The sequence below is a fragment of the Scedosporium apiospermum genome (assembly GCF_000732125.1).
Source record: "Scedosporium apiospermum strain IHEM 14462 chromosome Unknown SEQ_SAPIO_0165, whole genome shotgun sequence".
NCBI classification, from domain to species: domain Eukaryota; kingdom Fungi; phylum Ascomycota; class Sordariomycetes; order Microascales; family Microascaceae; genus Scedosporium; species Scedosporium apiospermum.
In genome coordinates this window covers 508590-521425 of record NW_015971866.1, presented here as the reverse complement: position 1 = coordinate 521425, position 12836 = coordinate 508590, and the positions used below count along the sequence as shown (strand labels likewise).

At 49.8% G+C, this 12836-nt stretch overlaps 3 protein-coding genes across 3 annotated transcripts; 2 read left to right on the top strand and 1 right to left on the bottom strand.

The window, feature by feature from the left end:
* Positions 1-561: 561 nt before the first annotated feature.
* SAPIO_CDS10323 (uncharacterized protein) lies at positions 562-4754 on the top strand (the record flags this gene model as incomplete). The annotated part of the gene is made up of 11 exons (XM_016783929.1): positions 562-707; positions 853-977; positions 1377-1489; positions 1566-1695; positions 1782-1926; positions 2000-2123; positions 2201-2265; positions 2707-2862; positions 2937-3048; positions 3670-3721; positions 4138-4754. 11 exons carry the CDS (start codon positions 562-564, stop codon positions 4752-4754), a joined length of 1785 nt encoding a protein of 594 aa, XP_016638770.1.
* A 351-nt stretch (positions 4755-5105) lies between these two features.
* On the bottom strand, positions 5106-7514 carry SAPIO_CDS10322 (uncharacterized protein; the record flags this gene model as incomplete). The annotated part of the gene is made up of 5 exons (XM_016783928.1): positions 5106-5310; positions 5765-6373; positions 6478-6654; positions 6757-7415; positions 7482-7514. The coding sequence occupies 5 exons, from the start codon at positions 7512-7514 to the stop codon at positions 5106-5108; spliced, it is 1683 nt and encodes a 560-aa protein (XP_016638769.1).
* A 2474-nt stretch (positions 7515-9988) lies between these two features.
* On the top strand, positions 9989-12337 carry SAPIO_CDS10321 (uncharacterized protein; the record flags this gene model as incomplete). Its single annotated transcript, XM_016783927.1, has 7 exons — positions 9989-10314; positions 10520-10765; positions 10841-10998; positions 11081-11202; positions 11284-11367; positions 11428-11827; positions 11910-12337. The coding sequence occupies 7 exons, from the start codon at positions 9989-9991 to the stop codon at positions 12335-12337; spliced, it is 1764 nt and encodes a 587-aa protein (XP_016638768.1).
* Between the last annotated feature and the right edge of the window lie 499 nt (positions 12338-12836).

Below are 12836 nucleotides of genomic sequence, written 5' to 3'. Positions count from 1 at the left end.
ACGTCGGCGTAAGCGAGTTAGAAGCCCGATATTCAGGTTGGAGAAATACATGCGGGGAAAATGCGGAGGTGGCGCCCGCGGCAATGCAACACGATTATGTTTTGCCCTAAGGAGAACCGCGCTTTCGGATCGTGTGGGGTGCAGAATATCCGAATGAACCGACGATGGAATATTGAGCCGGGGATATGCAGAGTGACTAGAAAGTGCATGAAGAGTTGGAGAGATACCGAGTTAGGACACCCATTTTGGCAAAAAAAGCAATAATTGAATTGCCTAGGCCTCTTGGCCCCTGGGAGCCAGCCATTGGCTACAATCCTGTGCAAGTGAAAGCTCGATCGGAGTATAAAGCAACTTCGCAGTATCTTGATATTATCGAGTGTTCGTTTCATCATCTTTCCTTTGCTCAAACTTGGTTGGACGGAATAGTCTCGTCGAGTATATTTGTTTTGTTTATGCGTGCCTGTCGTTGCTTCGCCCGAACCTCTTCTTCCCCGATAGCCTACTGTACACTACACACAGGAGAACACAGTACGCGTTTCGTGACTGCTCATCACTCTGACGATGGCGACCCAAGAGCCAAAGAAGACCTCTATTCCGGAAGACATCCAGATAGAAACCACTGGCGATCTAGAGGCCGTGGATGTTTCCGGAGAGAAGGTTGAGAACGGCGGGCGTGACTGGACTGACAAGGAGGAAAAGGTCCTCGTGTAAGTGACACCTTCCACGAGGTCGGAAAACGTTATATATTATGCCTCATTTGGGGCTGTATGAAGACACAAAGAGCGCAAACCAAAACCGAGGGGGCGCGATTCACTATGGGAGAGTTTCTAACAAAACCATTCTTTTTCTTAGCCGTCGGATCGACTGGCGTCTGCTCCCTATGCTATGCATAGTGCTAGGGCTCTCGCTGATAGACCGTACCAATATCTCTTCTGCCTATGTAATTGGCATGGGTGATGATCTGCAAATGAAGAAAAGTGCGCACTATCCCACTTTCTCCCCAGCTGTTCGACGCACCAGGCACACTGACTGTCTGCACTTGACGTGCCCCATTGGTATTCTAGGTAGCCGATACTCTATTGCTTTGCTAGTATTCTTCATCACATACGGTATTTTTGAAGTCCCGTCCAACTTAATCATTCGTCGCATCGGGGCCAGGGTATGGCTCGCTTTCCTGATTACCGCGTGGGGCCTCTCCGTTCTTGGTATGGGCTTCGCTCGCCATTGGACGGCCATCGTGGCTTGCCGGGTGCTACTGGGGCTTTTTGAGGCAGGATGTAAGCATTCCTCCCCGATTCCATTGGTGAAACCATGATATCCGCCGCCTGCAGATTGCAAACTGTCACAGAATAACCCACTAATAACGCCCGATCTAGTGATGCCCGGTGCCGTTTTCATTCTATCCTCTTGGTATACGAAGTTTGAGATGGCCCGGAAAATAACCATCTATATCATGGTAGCCATGATCGGAAATGCATTTGGGGGGATTGTGCGTTATTCCAGATCCCAACCTCATATCTACAAGCTGGAAGTATAGGCTGACACTCTTGTTTGCTTGAAAACAGCTTGCGTATGCCTTCTCTCGCATCAGTGTCGGCGACGGTATTTTCTCTCGTGGCTGGAGATGGATTTACATTATTGAAGGCATTTTGACGGTTGTTGGGGGAGCGGCGGCCTTCTTCTTGCTAGGGGACTGTTAGTGTCTTCCCCACCCCTGATGTCTCCTCTTCCATTCACCCCAAATAGCCTTTTCACACAATCTTACGTGGATATCGCAATAGTCCCCGAGAAATCGAAGTGGCTCACCACCCGTCAGCGCCATATTGCAAGCAAGCGCCTCAAACTTGACGGTGATCATGGCGAATATCGCCATGTCACCGGAAGCGAGGCATGGCATTATATATTGGACTGGAAACTCCTCGTATAGTACGTCAAAAACCCTCTCAATCGCTTCATATCCCCAAAGCCCCTGGTAGAGCCCTTTGATTAATTTGGATAGCTCACTTCTTTACATGATGAGCAACTCGAGCATCTACTCCGTGGCATTCTTCTCGCCCATCATTATATCTGATGGCATGGGCTTCGACTATTCAACCACTCTGCTGTTGACATCGCCTCCTTGGGTAAGTGCACCGGGGATGCACAATTATTGAAGCTCAGATCAAAGAGGTAATCATACGCATACTGATTGGGGCCCTAGGCATTCTGCATCATCATGTCCATTGCGGGAGCTTATCTGTCTGACAAGTATCGACTACGATGGCCGTAAGTCTCCTTAGCCGAAGAAAATCTCATTGCAGGCGTTCGCTCCACTCACACTTCGTCATTAGTCTTATCACATTCCAAGCAATCTGCGCGTGAGTCTCCGTTTAGTTGGATCTAGGCGTCTCCTCCTCTATTATATTGGACAGCTGCTTGAATTGGCGATGCACAACAGACTAATGGGGTATCCCGCAATAGTATGGTTGGCCTTCTATTAATTCTATATGCCAAGCCTGTTGGAGCTAGGCTATTCGGGTAAGACTCCTGGTGCTATTCTCTTCCTTCATATAAAAAAAAAAAAAAAAAAAAAAAAAAGAAGCTGACTGCTTTCGTAGAGTGTTCTTGGGAACTTATGGAGGACAGTCAAACGTGTAAGTAACCAAGCCAAAAATGCTCTACACAACCAACGGTGGGCGTTCTAACAAACATGTGCGCATGGCATAGTCCTGCAACCCTCACGTACGCCACAAACAACACACCCAACCTCAATAAGCGTGGCGTAACCACTGCGGTCATTATCTCAGCCGGTGCTATTGGAGGTGTCTTGGGTGGTACTATCTTCCGGTCCCAGGATGCCCCAATGTACTTGCCAGGCATGTGGTAAGGAACCTGACTTGCCCTCACTTGCGTTAAATAAGAAGTAGGTTACTGATATCGTCTCCTATTGGAACCAGGGCGACGATTGCCATGCAAATGGCAAATATCTGTCTGATTACTTTCATGACGTTTTACTTCAAGCATATGAACAAGCTCGCCGACGAGGGGCGCGTTTCCACTCTTGAGGGTGTGGAAGGCTTTCGATACGTCATTTGATACCAAACTCGTCCATACTCTACGATACGCTGCGCAGTCAGTAAGCACGAATCGACTAGTGACTACCGTTCGTATCGAAGAAGCTCTTCTGGAAACGACTGCTCTAGAAGTATGGGCAGAGAATTGGAAGGGCATGCATGGAAAAGATGAGGTCCTACGAAACCATTCCCAGTCTCCACTGTAAAGGATGCTTCGATATCAATTCCTTGATTTCCTTGTTCGTCACACCCAGGATTTAGTATCAATACATTTTTTACGTATGGTTCGACATTTCTATTACAGACTTCATTCCCCTTTCCCGTTACGGCGTTCTCCATCTCGAAGAAGGCCCTTAGACCTGTTCAATCCCACAGCCCATACCGCGACGTAACTACACGATTAATCTTTGACTACGAGTCGGGTATATATATCATAGCGTGTATTTCAACAAGCCAAGACAATAGCGTTCGTTTTAAACCAGGCGCACCTCATAATTTCCTCTACTACACCCATGTACGCCCAGTCTTTGGAGTAAGGGTACTAAGAAAGCTCTTCTGTTCTACATGTGTTTCCCGGATGAAGGCTGGTCTCCGGTGTCAGTGCTAACCAATCCAGCCCGACCAATGGGGAGACTTGTTGCCGGATCTCTACTGGAACCAAACCACCGGTAAGTACGTATTATCAGGATTCCGGGGTAGATGCGGCATATGCATACATGTAAGCCTAAACTCTACGAGTTAATTACTCCTAGACGGGGCTAGAAGTCGGAGGCTCCACGATGTATGATGTGCATATTCCTGCGCTAGTCTGTCCCGAGTTTGCCGAGCCGCGGGTCGGAGAATAGTGATGGTAATATTGAAACCTAACGCGAGTACTAGTCGGCTAAACGCATCGTTTGCATCGATCTATCGGCGAGCAGGTAATTAAGAATGGGAGCGGCCCGACAGATAATCAACAGGTATATTGGGAAGTTTTATTCGAATGCATCCCCTTCAATTCTTCAAGGAAGTGTCCGATGCCATCAAGAATACGAAACCCGCCAAGCATACTGCAACTAGCGCTTCCCGACAAACTTGATCCCAGTAGCTATTATGGCAGCGAGAACTCCGGCTCTTCCAGTACTCGACCTATTCCGTCTTGACGGAAAGAATGCCGTAATCACCGGCGCAAACAGTGGCATTGGCAGCTGCATGGCCATCGCGCTTGCCGAAGCGGGTGCAAACATCATAATCATTCAGATTCCCAACGACCCGGAGACAATCACAAAGGACGCACTCGCCAAGCTGCCAGTAGAGACGAGCGTCTACGACTGCGACTTGACGGAGGTGGACTCTATTCGGAAAACCGTAGCAGAAATTGCTGAAAGAGATAGCCGGACCATCGACATTCTTGTCAACTGTGCCGGTGTCAGCGGCCACAGGCCCGCGCTGGAAGTGGACGATGAATTCCGCGAACGCATCTTCAAGGTCGACATGACTGCCACCTATGTCATGACACAGGAGGTAGGGCGGCGCATGATCGCCCGCGGTAAAGGTGGCAAGATCCTGAACGTCTCGTCGCTGGCAGCACTCCGGGCATTTAAGAACATTTCGGCCTATGCTGGTGCGAAGGGTGCCGTGAACCAGTTTACCTCTGCTTTTGCGAACGAGTGGGCTCAACATAACATACAGGTTAACTGCTTGTGTCCGAGGTATGTCTAAAGCCGGTTATTTTCTTTCCCGCCGGCGTTCGACAACTAATAAACTTGGAACAGTTGGATCCTCACTCCTCTTACCCAGAAGTATGTTGAGAAGGAGCCCGAATTTGATCGAATGGTGGTCTCAGGAAGCCCGTCGGCTCGGTGGGGTTATCCAGATGACTTCAAAGGAGCCACGGTTTTCTTTTGCAGTTCCGCGTCTAATTTTATTACCGGAGTCAAGATGCCCCTTGATGGTGGGCGACACAATATGTGTTGAGATCGCCATGTGTTTTATTCAACATCGGGGTTTGACGCTAAGTATATTGAACATATAAGTATGTATGTTTCGTGGAAAGGTCCGAATTTAGGATGATTACTTGTCGTAGGTCAGTGAAGCGGTGTAGGCGTTGAGAAGATTTGGTGATACCGGGTTCTGTTGGACTGACTGGTCGATGATCTCGCAGGGGCTTGGCATCGCGTCGAACGGATCGGTCTCGGCGCGCCACGGACGCTCCAGGAGTGGTGGTCCCTGGACGTCGGGTCCACCAGCATTTGCGGCATAGTCGGAGGTAGAACGGCTATGAAGTATATGGGAAAATATCAGAGTTGTACGAAGCATAGTTTCAAGCAGCTTATACATAATTAAGTTGAGAACGGCATCGAATTCAGAAAGCTACGTCGCTACTACGACCTGATTCTCCAAAAAAGACGGGGTATCTCTATCGATTGCGACTCAGAAAGAGATCCTACTACAAGAACGTTTCCGTTGCCGAGATATATTAAATATCTGCCATCTTAAATGCCCTCCAACATGCAATAAAATACAATAAGTGGAACAGTGGAAACGGAGAATGTGACACTTCATTAGAAGAGGAGGTCACTAAACTCTTCACCATCCAAATAAACGTTCAGATCAGTGTCACATAGTTGAGCCAGATCATCTCGAGTCTCAGTAGTGGCACGGCTTTTCTCATTCCTCTATTAGCGCCCGTTTCTGCATTGAGAATTTAAGATCGGATGGCGGGGACTTACGATGCTATGCTGGGTAGCGTGATTGGAAGCCCGAGTGTTCCACCATACGGGTTGGTGCAGGCTGTGAAATCTAGACCCGCCGGGAAGATATCCATTATTGCAAATTGCATGAGGTCGCTTTGATCTTCCTGCATCTCCGTGTCCCCGAGATAGCCTCCCTCGTTACATGTCACTTGTTCTTGTCTCAGATCGGATGCGGGTACCCTCGCTTGGGAAGGAGCTCCGTGGACAACGTCAAGAGGACTAGAATCTGCCACGGGAGTAGCTGACGTGCCTGAGGCCCCCACACCTAGTTCTCTTCTTGTCAACTGCGGTGGATCGGTGGCATTTCCTCGGCGCCCTATTGGAGGCCTTGTGTCTGCGACGGCCGCACTAGTTCGCGAAGTGTTGCTAGATGGTACCGAGTCCCACGCCCCAGAGGCTAGAAGTTTTGCCCTCGCCTTGGCGAATAAGGAGTATATGAAATCCGCCGCCCAATACGTCTTTCGAAGTTCTGATAGGACAAGCATGCAGATGTCAAGCTGCAGTCGACCGACTGAACGCGTTAAAGCGTCGCTGGAGATGGAGCAGAGGAGGTTTATCTGCAATGCAGGTATAAGTGCCGTAACCCTAAAACGATCATGGCATTAGCACAATCTAGGGAGACCATACGTCGGTCCCCATCCCGCATTTACGGGTAAGGTTGCGGAATTGTCAATGGTTCGGGTGCGTACATCATTGGATGGCAGATGTCAACAGTCTGTGATGCAATGCTCTTGTTCAGTATGCTGTTGATATTAGACGCTGCTGACTTGGCTCGTCTTGTGGCTCGGAGACGCCAGGCCTCTTCAATGAAGATCTTGTCGCCACTCCGAGTAATGTATGGCCGGTGAAGGCCAATCGTCGCCGCCCTTCGATAGCAATTGTCAGAGACAACCAACGCCATGGCGCACGGAAACCGATTGCCAAATAGCCAGGAGCAAGCAAATAGCAGGAGACGGAACTGAACTCACTCGTAGTAGATACAGAGGTGGTACAAGTGAGCCAGAAGAACACGGTTCTCAAATTCCTCCTCGCTTGGAAAGTTTGCGCGACACTTTACCAGCTCCTTGCGATCCCTCTCAATGAGGATCGCAATTGGTGGCCCAGGAGGGTCTTCTGACGCAACTTTCCTTACGCGATAGTGTGTCCGCAATATCTGACCAAGGCAAAGACTCAACTCAAAGAAACCCTGCCACATTTTTGGAAGGGCGTGGCTTGTATCATTTGGCAAGTAGCTCTCGGCTTCCTTAGGCTGCAAACCATCGTATAGCGCTCGCACATCGGAGGCGGTGGGCATTGGCATGTCGCAGTCATCGAGATGAATGCGCATTGGGCGACCCATACCAAACGATAGCCATGCGTCCCGAACATAACACATCCACCATATGAGTCGCCATAAGCGGTACTGTTCGTTGGATAGCGGTTGATCGTTAAAATTGATTCTCGAGACCGTCGTATTCGTGCTGATGGGGTTGCGGTGTAAGCCGATGCTCTGGCTGAGGCTGATTGCGATGCCGTGCCATTGCCAAGATCCCTCTCTATCGTCCTCCTCGGCCAGCCAGAATGAAAGAAGTATGACGGACTGAATCAACGGAATCTTGTCCTTTTCGTAATCCGCATCATATAGAGCCTTGAGAGAGGAATGTTTAGTCTGAAGGTTTCTGGGATAGCGTAATTTGGTCGGAAACCCGCTCACCTTTGCACGCTTATAGAATGATTGCTTCATCATTTTGCGGGATTGAAATCCCGCCTTCTGAATTGATTCGTCGTCGAGGAACTATAATGCACAAACTCTGTTAGGGAAGAAAAGCCGGAAACAACAACTCCCAAAAGGGGCCCGTTTCACAGGGGTACAGAGGCACAAACATGGCAACCTTACGTTGACACCCGCAAAGAGGATGCTCCAGAAAAGGAGGAGGTTGACCTTCTTCGGCCCACCCGTATTGTACCGAGTGAGAAAGTCGCGAACGTCAATGATGGGCATGAACGGATGGACATGATGGAAGAAACTTTGAAGCAGGCGACATCGAGTATCTTCGTTTGGTAGCAAGAAGCATCCCTTGTCTTGTAACGTTGCAAAATCGCGTGCCGAAATAGCCTTCGTCGCTGCACGGGGCACAACATAATGTCGTCGCGGAGCTTCCCGGTTCGGTTCGCAAATATCAACCACCATAGCGAGCCCTTGCGGCTCCCCTAGGACGCGAAAATGTAAGAATATATGCGGCAGCATGTGGGGAAATTTTCAAGTGATAACGGCGTTGCAGAGTTACAGAGGCCTCATCATTGAAACATACCGACATAGATTATTCCGTCCGATTCGCCACGATCTGTATGGTCAAGAATGGCCGAATAGACGGCCCCGGGAGCCGGGTCGTCTTGTTGACCTTCTAGTGACTCGGCGTCTCCTGTGGTACTTGCGGTTTCAATTTGGCAGCTTGAGGAAGGCGAAGTATCGTCTTGGAATTGAGCTCCCGGAATGGACTCGGGGGTCCAAGGTTCCGTCGAGGCTACCGGTTTGGTTGCCGTTCCATCAAGTGGCGATTGGCCCTCTACCCCGTCCCCATTTGGAACGCGGATGTCTGGTCTGGTTGTAACGGCTGATATTGACGAGGAACCGCTCGATTGATTCCCTTCGGTCAGGATCTTGGCCAATCTGTACGGAGGAAATATGTGAATACATCCCGCTCAGACACCGCTCTCATGCGGAAACAATGAAATCGGTCCTATCCTTACCTTAACCGTTGTATGCCTCTGCCGCGAGGGACGATCCGGCATGGAGTGCCGTCTTCCACACAATTGATGCAGGGTGGCCCGGAGTGGACGACATTACATCGAACTTTTCTTTCGCGACAGGATTGGCAGGCAAGTGCGGCACGCTTCCTCGCTCGGCGGTGAGTCTCTACCCGGTTCCCATCTAAAATCGGTTCAGGCGATCTGCACGAATTCGAATTGGCCAGTATTATTCCCGTACAATCGGATGGGGATTCCGACGGTGTAACACGCGTCGATACCATCTTGTCACTGGCGTATTGGATATAACCGTTGTGGCTGATTGCAAAATTTCAAGATGGTATGGGCTATCAGGGGCAAAGAAGGGAAGAAATCTCCAAAGGAACTCAGGGTCAGCAAGACCAATATGGGTGCAGCGCATCCCAGTGCGCGCTGGGCGCCTAGACCAGAGAAGGCAATAGACCCAAGGCGTGACTTAGACACTACACTACACTAGTTCCGGTCGCTACATGTCTGTACTGATGTCAAGAAGCTTTGACTTCTTGGTGAAAGCTGGTTCTCTGCAATGTCACCAAACACCTTCCTTACCCCATACCCAGAAAGTGTGGGGGAGTGCGGGGAAGACGAACGCGCTAGCATGAACTAGTGATGGTCGGTAAATGGATGTTAGAATGACGATTGACAACCGAAGAAACTTGCGGGGAAGACCTGACCCTGTCGGATCAAAACACTCCTGAACCCGAACTATCCGCGGATGAAAACAGATCCTGATTGGCTCGATGGGGCGGCTTCGGTCCAGTCGGATACATCGCCCTTGGCACTTCACACTTTACGCTTGTATTGAGCAGACGAGGGCCCATAGCCATTCCACAGTATTATCTGTCACAATATATCCAAAGAGTCTAGCAATGCCAACGCTTCGCAACTGCTACAGTAGATTCAAGGTTGTCCCTGCCCGTGGAAACAACACACTCCATACCCGTGATTTCTGGCCGAGTCTCATGATGAAATTCACGTTAGCTTCTTCCAAGGCAGTTTTCCGTCTTCAGTCTGGCTCGGAACGTTGAGCGCAGTGTTGAATCTCCGAAAGCAGCAATGTAGCATCGATCCTCAGTGCAGCCCCATTTCGGTAAAAGAAAGCAAAGGGTGGAGAACTTCCGCTGAGAACATTTGCGTGTACCTGTGTATGCCGGACTTGGATTCGACGGTTCCTGCTCCCTCCTGAGCCGCGGCTGAAGACTAGACTTCAGACCCTTCGCGTAAAAGAGGATGTATGTCACTTAACTAGTATCTGCTTGCTCCTCGGAGACTATAATACGGGTTGCGAAATATGTATGCGGGTGATCTTGTTCTTGGGGGTTTTATTCAAGGTGCATTTGAGCTATCATTCCATTTCAATCTCCCCTCCCGAACCAAACTCCATTCCTTCAAAAACAGGGTTTTGATCTACCATCTATTATCATCCTGCCTACCATGTCACCATCGACCGTGCCCGCCTCTTCCTTCGGCCCCGACCCGGAAGCCCTCGAAAAGGCTCTCTCTGAGTTTGAGCACGACAACGAGTGGTATAACCGCAGATTTGGTAATTACACCATTACCGAAGAGCCCATATTCAAGAAACGCGCTCTTCGGGTCATTTGTGTCGGCGCCGGGGCAACTGGGTTGGAAGTTGCCTACAAGTCCAAGAGATTGCTGCAGAACGTGACACTGCAGATATACGAAAAGAACGCCGATATAGGGGGTACCTGGCTCGAGAACCGATACCCAGGGTGCACTTGTGACATCCCCAGTCACAGCTAGTATGTTCAAGGCTCCTTATGCTCTCCTTGGTTTATGGCCCTTCCTTCGCCTTGTCTGGGAGTCATCCTACCTCGGCAGCCCATCTTTAGTCGCCCAAAATCAGCGGCGAGAGTCTCGGCCCTGGGTTCTCCCCAATTCAGAAACGTGATGACAATAATATTTCGACATTTGCTAACCACGAGGGTCCTTTTCTTCTTCCCGTAGCCAATTCGCCTGGGCGCGAAACCCGGAGTGGTCCCACTATTACTCACCGAGTCCCGAAATCTGGAAATACTTCAAGGACGTGGCAGTCAAGTACGATTTGGAGAAATACATAAAGTTCTCTCACCGTGTCAAGTCGGCCCGGTGGGATGAAGAGGCCGGGCTATGGAAACTCTCAATTACTGCGCCCGACGGAGGCGAAATCACTGATGAGTGTGATATCCTGATCAATGGGACCGGTGTCCTCAAGTAAGTCCCCTGTCACCTGATTTGGGTAGCGTTTTATCTACATAAATTACCAAGGAACTAACACGGGACCAACAGCTCCTGGAAGTATCCTAACATCCCAGGGATAGACATTTTCAAAGGCAAACTGATGCACAGCGCCAACTGGGATGTAGACTATGATCTATCTGGAAAGACAGTGGCCGTTGTCGGCGGAGGTTCGTCGGCAGTACAGATCATTCCGAGCATCCAGCCAAGTATGTCTAACGGTTCCCGCTGATGCCGCGGCGACCATGATTTGATAATGAGCTGATAGCTAATACTGCGAATGGAACTCAGCCGTCGGAAAGCTGGTTGCGTTTCTGCGATCTCCGGTTTGGATTACGATGGGATTTGGCGTCAAGTTCGCAGGTCCCGGCGGAACCAACTTCAAGTGTGAGCAATATTACATCCGTATCGTTGTACTCGACGGCAAAGATTCCTAGCCCGCGAATTTCTTTATCTATTCTGACTAGCATACGGGCTTAGATACTGAAGAACAGATCAAATCATTCAAAGAAAACTCCGAAGAGTACGACAAGTATTGCCGGGATCTTGAGGGTGAATTGAACAAGAGGTTCACATTGGTAAGGTTATCTCTTCTTTTTCCACAGCTGCTACCATTCGCATCCTAACCGTACCTTTAGAATCATTCCTTCAGTCAGGACCAGGATCAAACTCGAAGCATGATCACAGAGCAGATGAAGCAGCAGCTCAATAACGAGCCCTTGGCACAGCATCTCGTCCCACACTTCGCACTAGGTTGCCGCCGCATGACTCCGGGATCGGGCTACCTCGAGTCACTTACGAAGGAAAACGTCCAAGTTGTCACTTCCTCCGTCGCACGATTTACCGAAACCGGTGTTATCGATGATAATGGCCACGAACATAGCGTTGATGTCGTCATCTGTGCAACAGGATTTGACGCATCTTTTGCGCCGCCATATGAAGTAATCGGACGAGGCGGTCTGCCCCTGAAAGAAAGATTTGGCGACTTTCCTCGGGGATACCTATCGATTATGGTTGACGACTACCCGAACTTCTTTTGTGAGCACTTCCAAGAACCCTGATGCGTACCTTCGCAGACCCTTCCCAATTTCTTCCTGCCCCTCTAACTAACGTAAATCAGTGGTGCTCGGCCCCAACGGTCCCGCAAGCCATTCCTCATTTCTTCCTATCATCGAATGGCATACGCGGTACATCTTCCAGGTCATCGACAAGATGCAGCGGGAGAATATCAAGGCCATCAGTCCCAAGCCGGAATGCGTGCGTGACTTCTTCCAGCATACTCATACCCTCATGCGCCGATTGGTCTGGTCCGCTCGATGCAGTTCGTGGTTTAAAAATGGCAAAAAGAATGGGCCGGTGACCGCCATCTGGCCCGGCTCGCGCCTCCACTATTTTGAGGCTCTAAAGACGCCTCGTTATGAAGATTTCGAGATCATTTATCGAAGCGGTAACCGTTACCAATACTTCGGAAACGGATACACCGTGGTTGAGACCGAGGAGGACGGGAATCCAGTTTGGTACTTGGATGACCCGTTCCTCAAGGTGTAGGCTTTCTTTCACCTCGAATAGTGATAGAACCTAGTTGAAAAACAATGTATCTAGATTTCGTCGTTCACTGAGTGTATCTTGCGCCTTAAAGTCGTGTGCTGCTGAATGCGCAAGATAACCTACGTACCGTCGTCAATCGCCTCTCGAGGGTGTTGCGATTTCTCTATAATTACGTACTCAGGATTTCGTACATAGCGCGTAAAACTAGGCATGGATTCAACTATATTATCTCACACTTCGAAGCCAACAACCCACCCAGCTTGTTTGTAGAATCTGATGACTTTCCTGCGTGCCTTTGGTTGTCCGATTCACAAGGAGGGATGTACCCCAGAGTCCCAGACCCACTGCGCGGAGGACGCCGTCGAATTTGATTCAACGAAGGCGCTGGATGCTTCAAGAAAACTCCCACACCGCTTGGTCAGTAATGGATACTGAGAGTATTAGCCAGGAAAATCGCAGACGAGCAATGCGGGGATTCGGAATCCTCGAAATGCGCGTC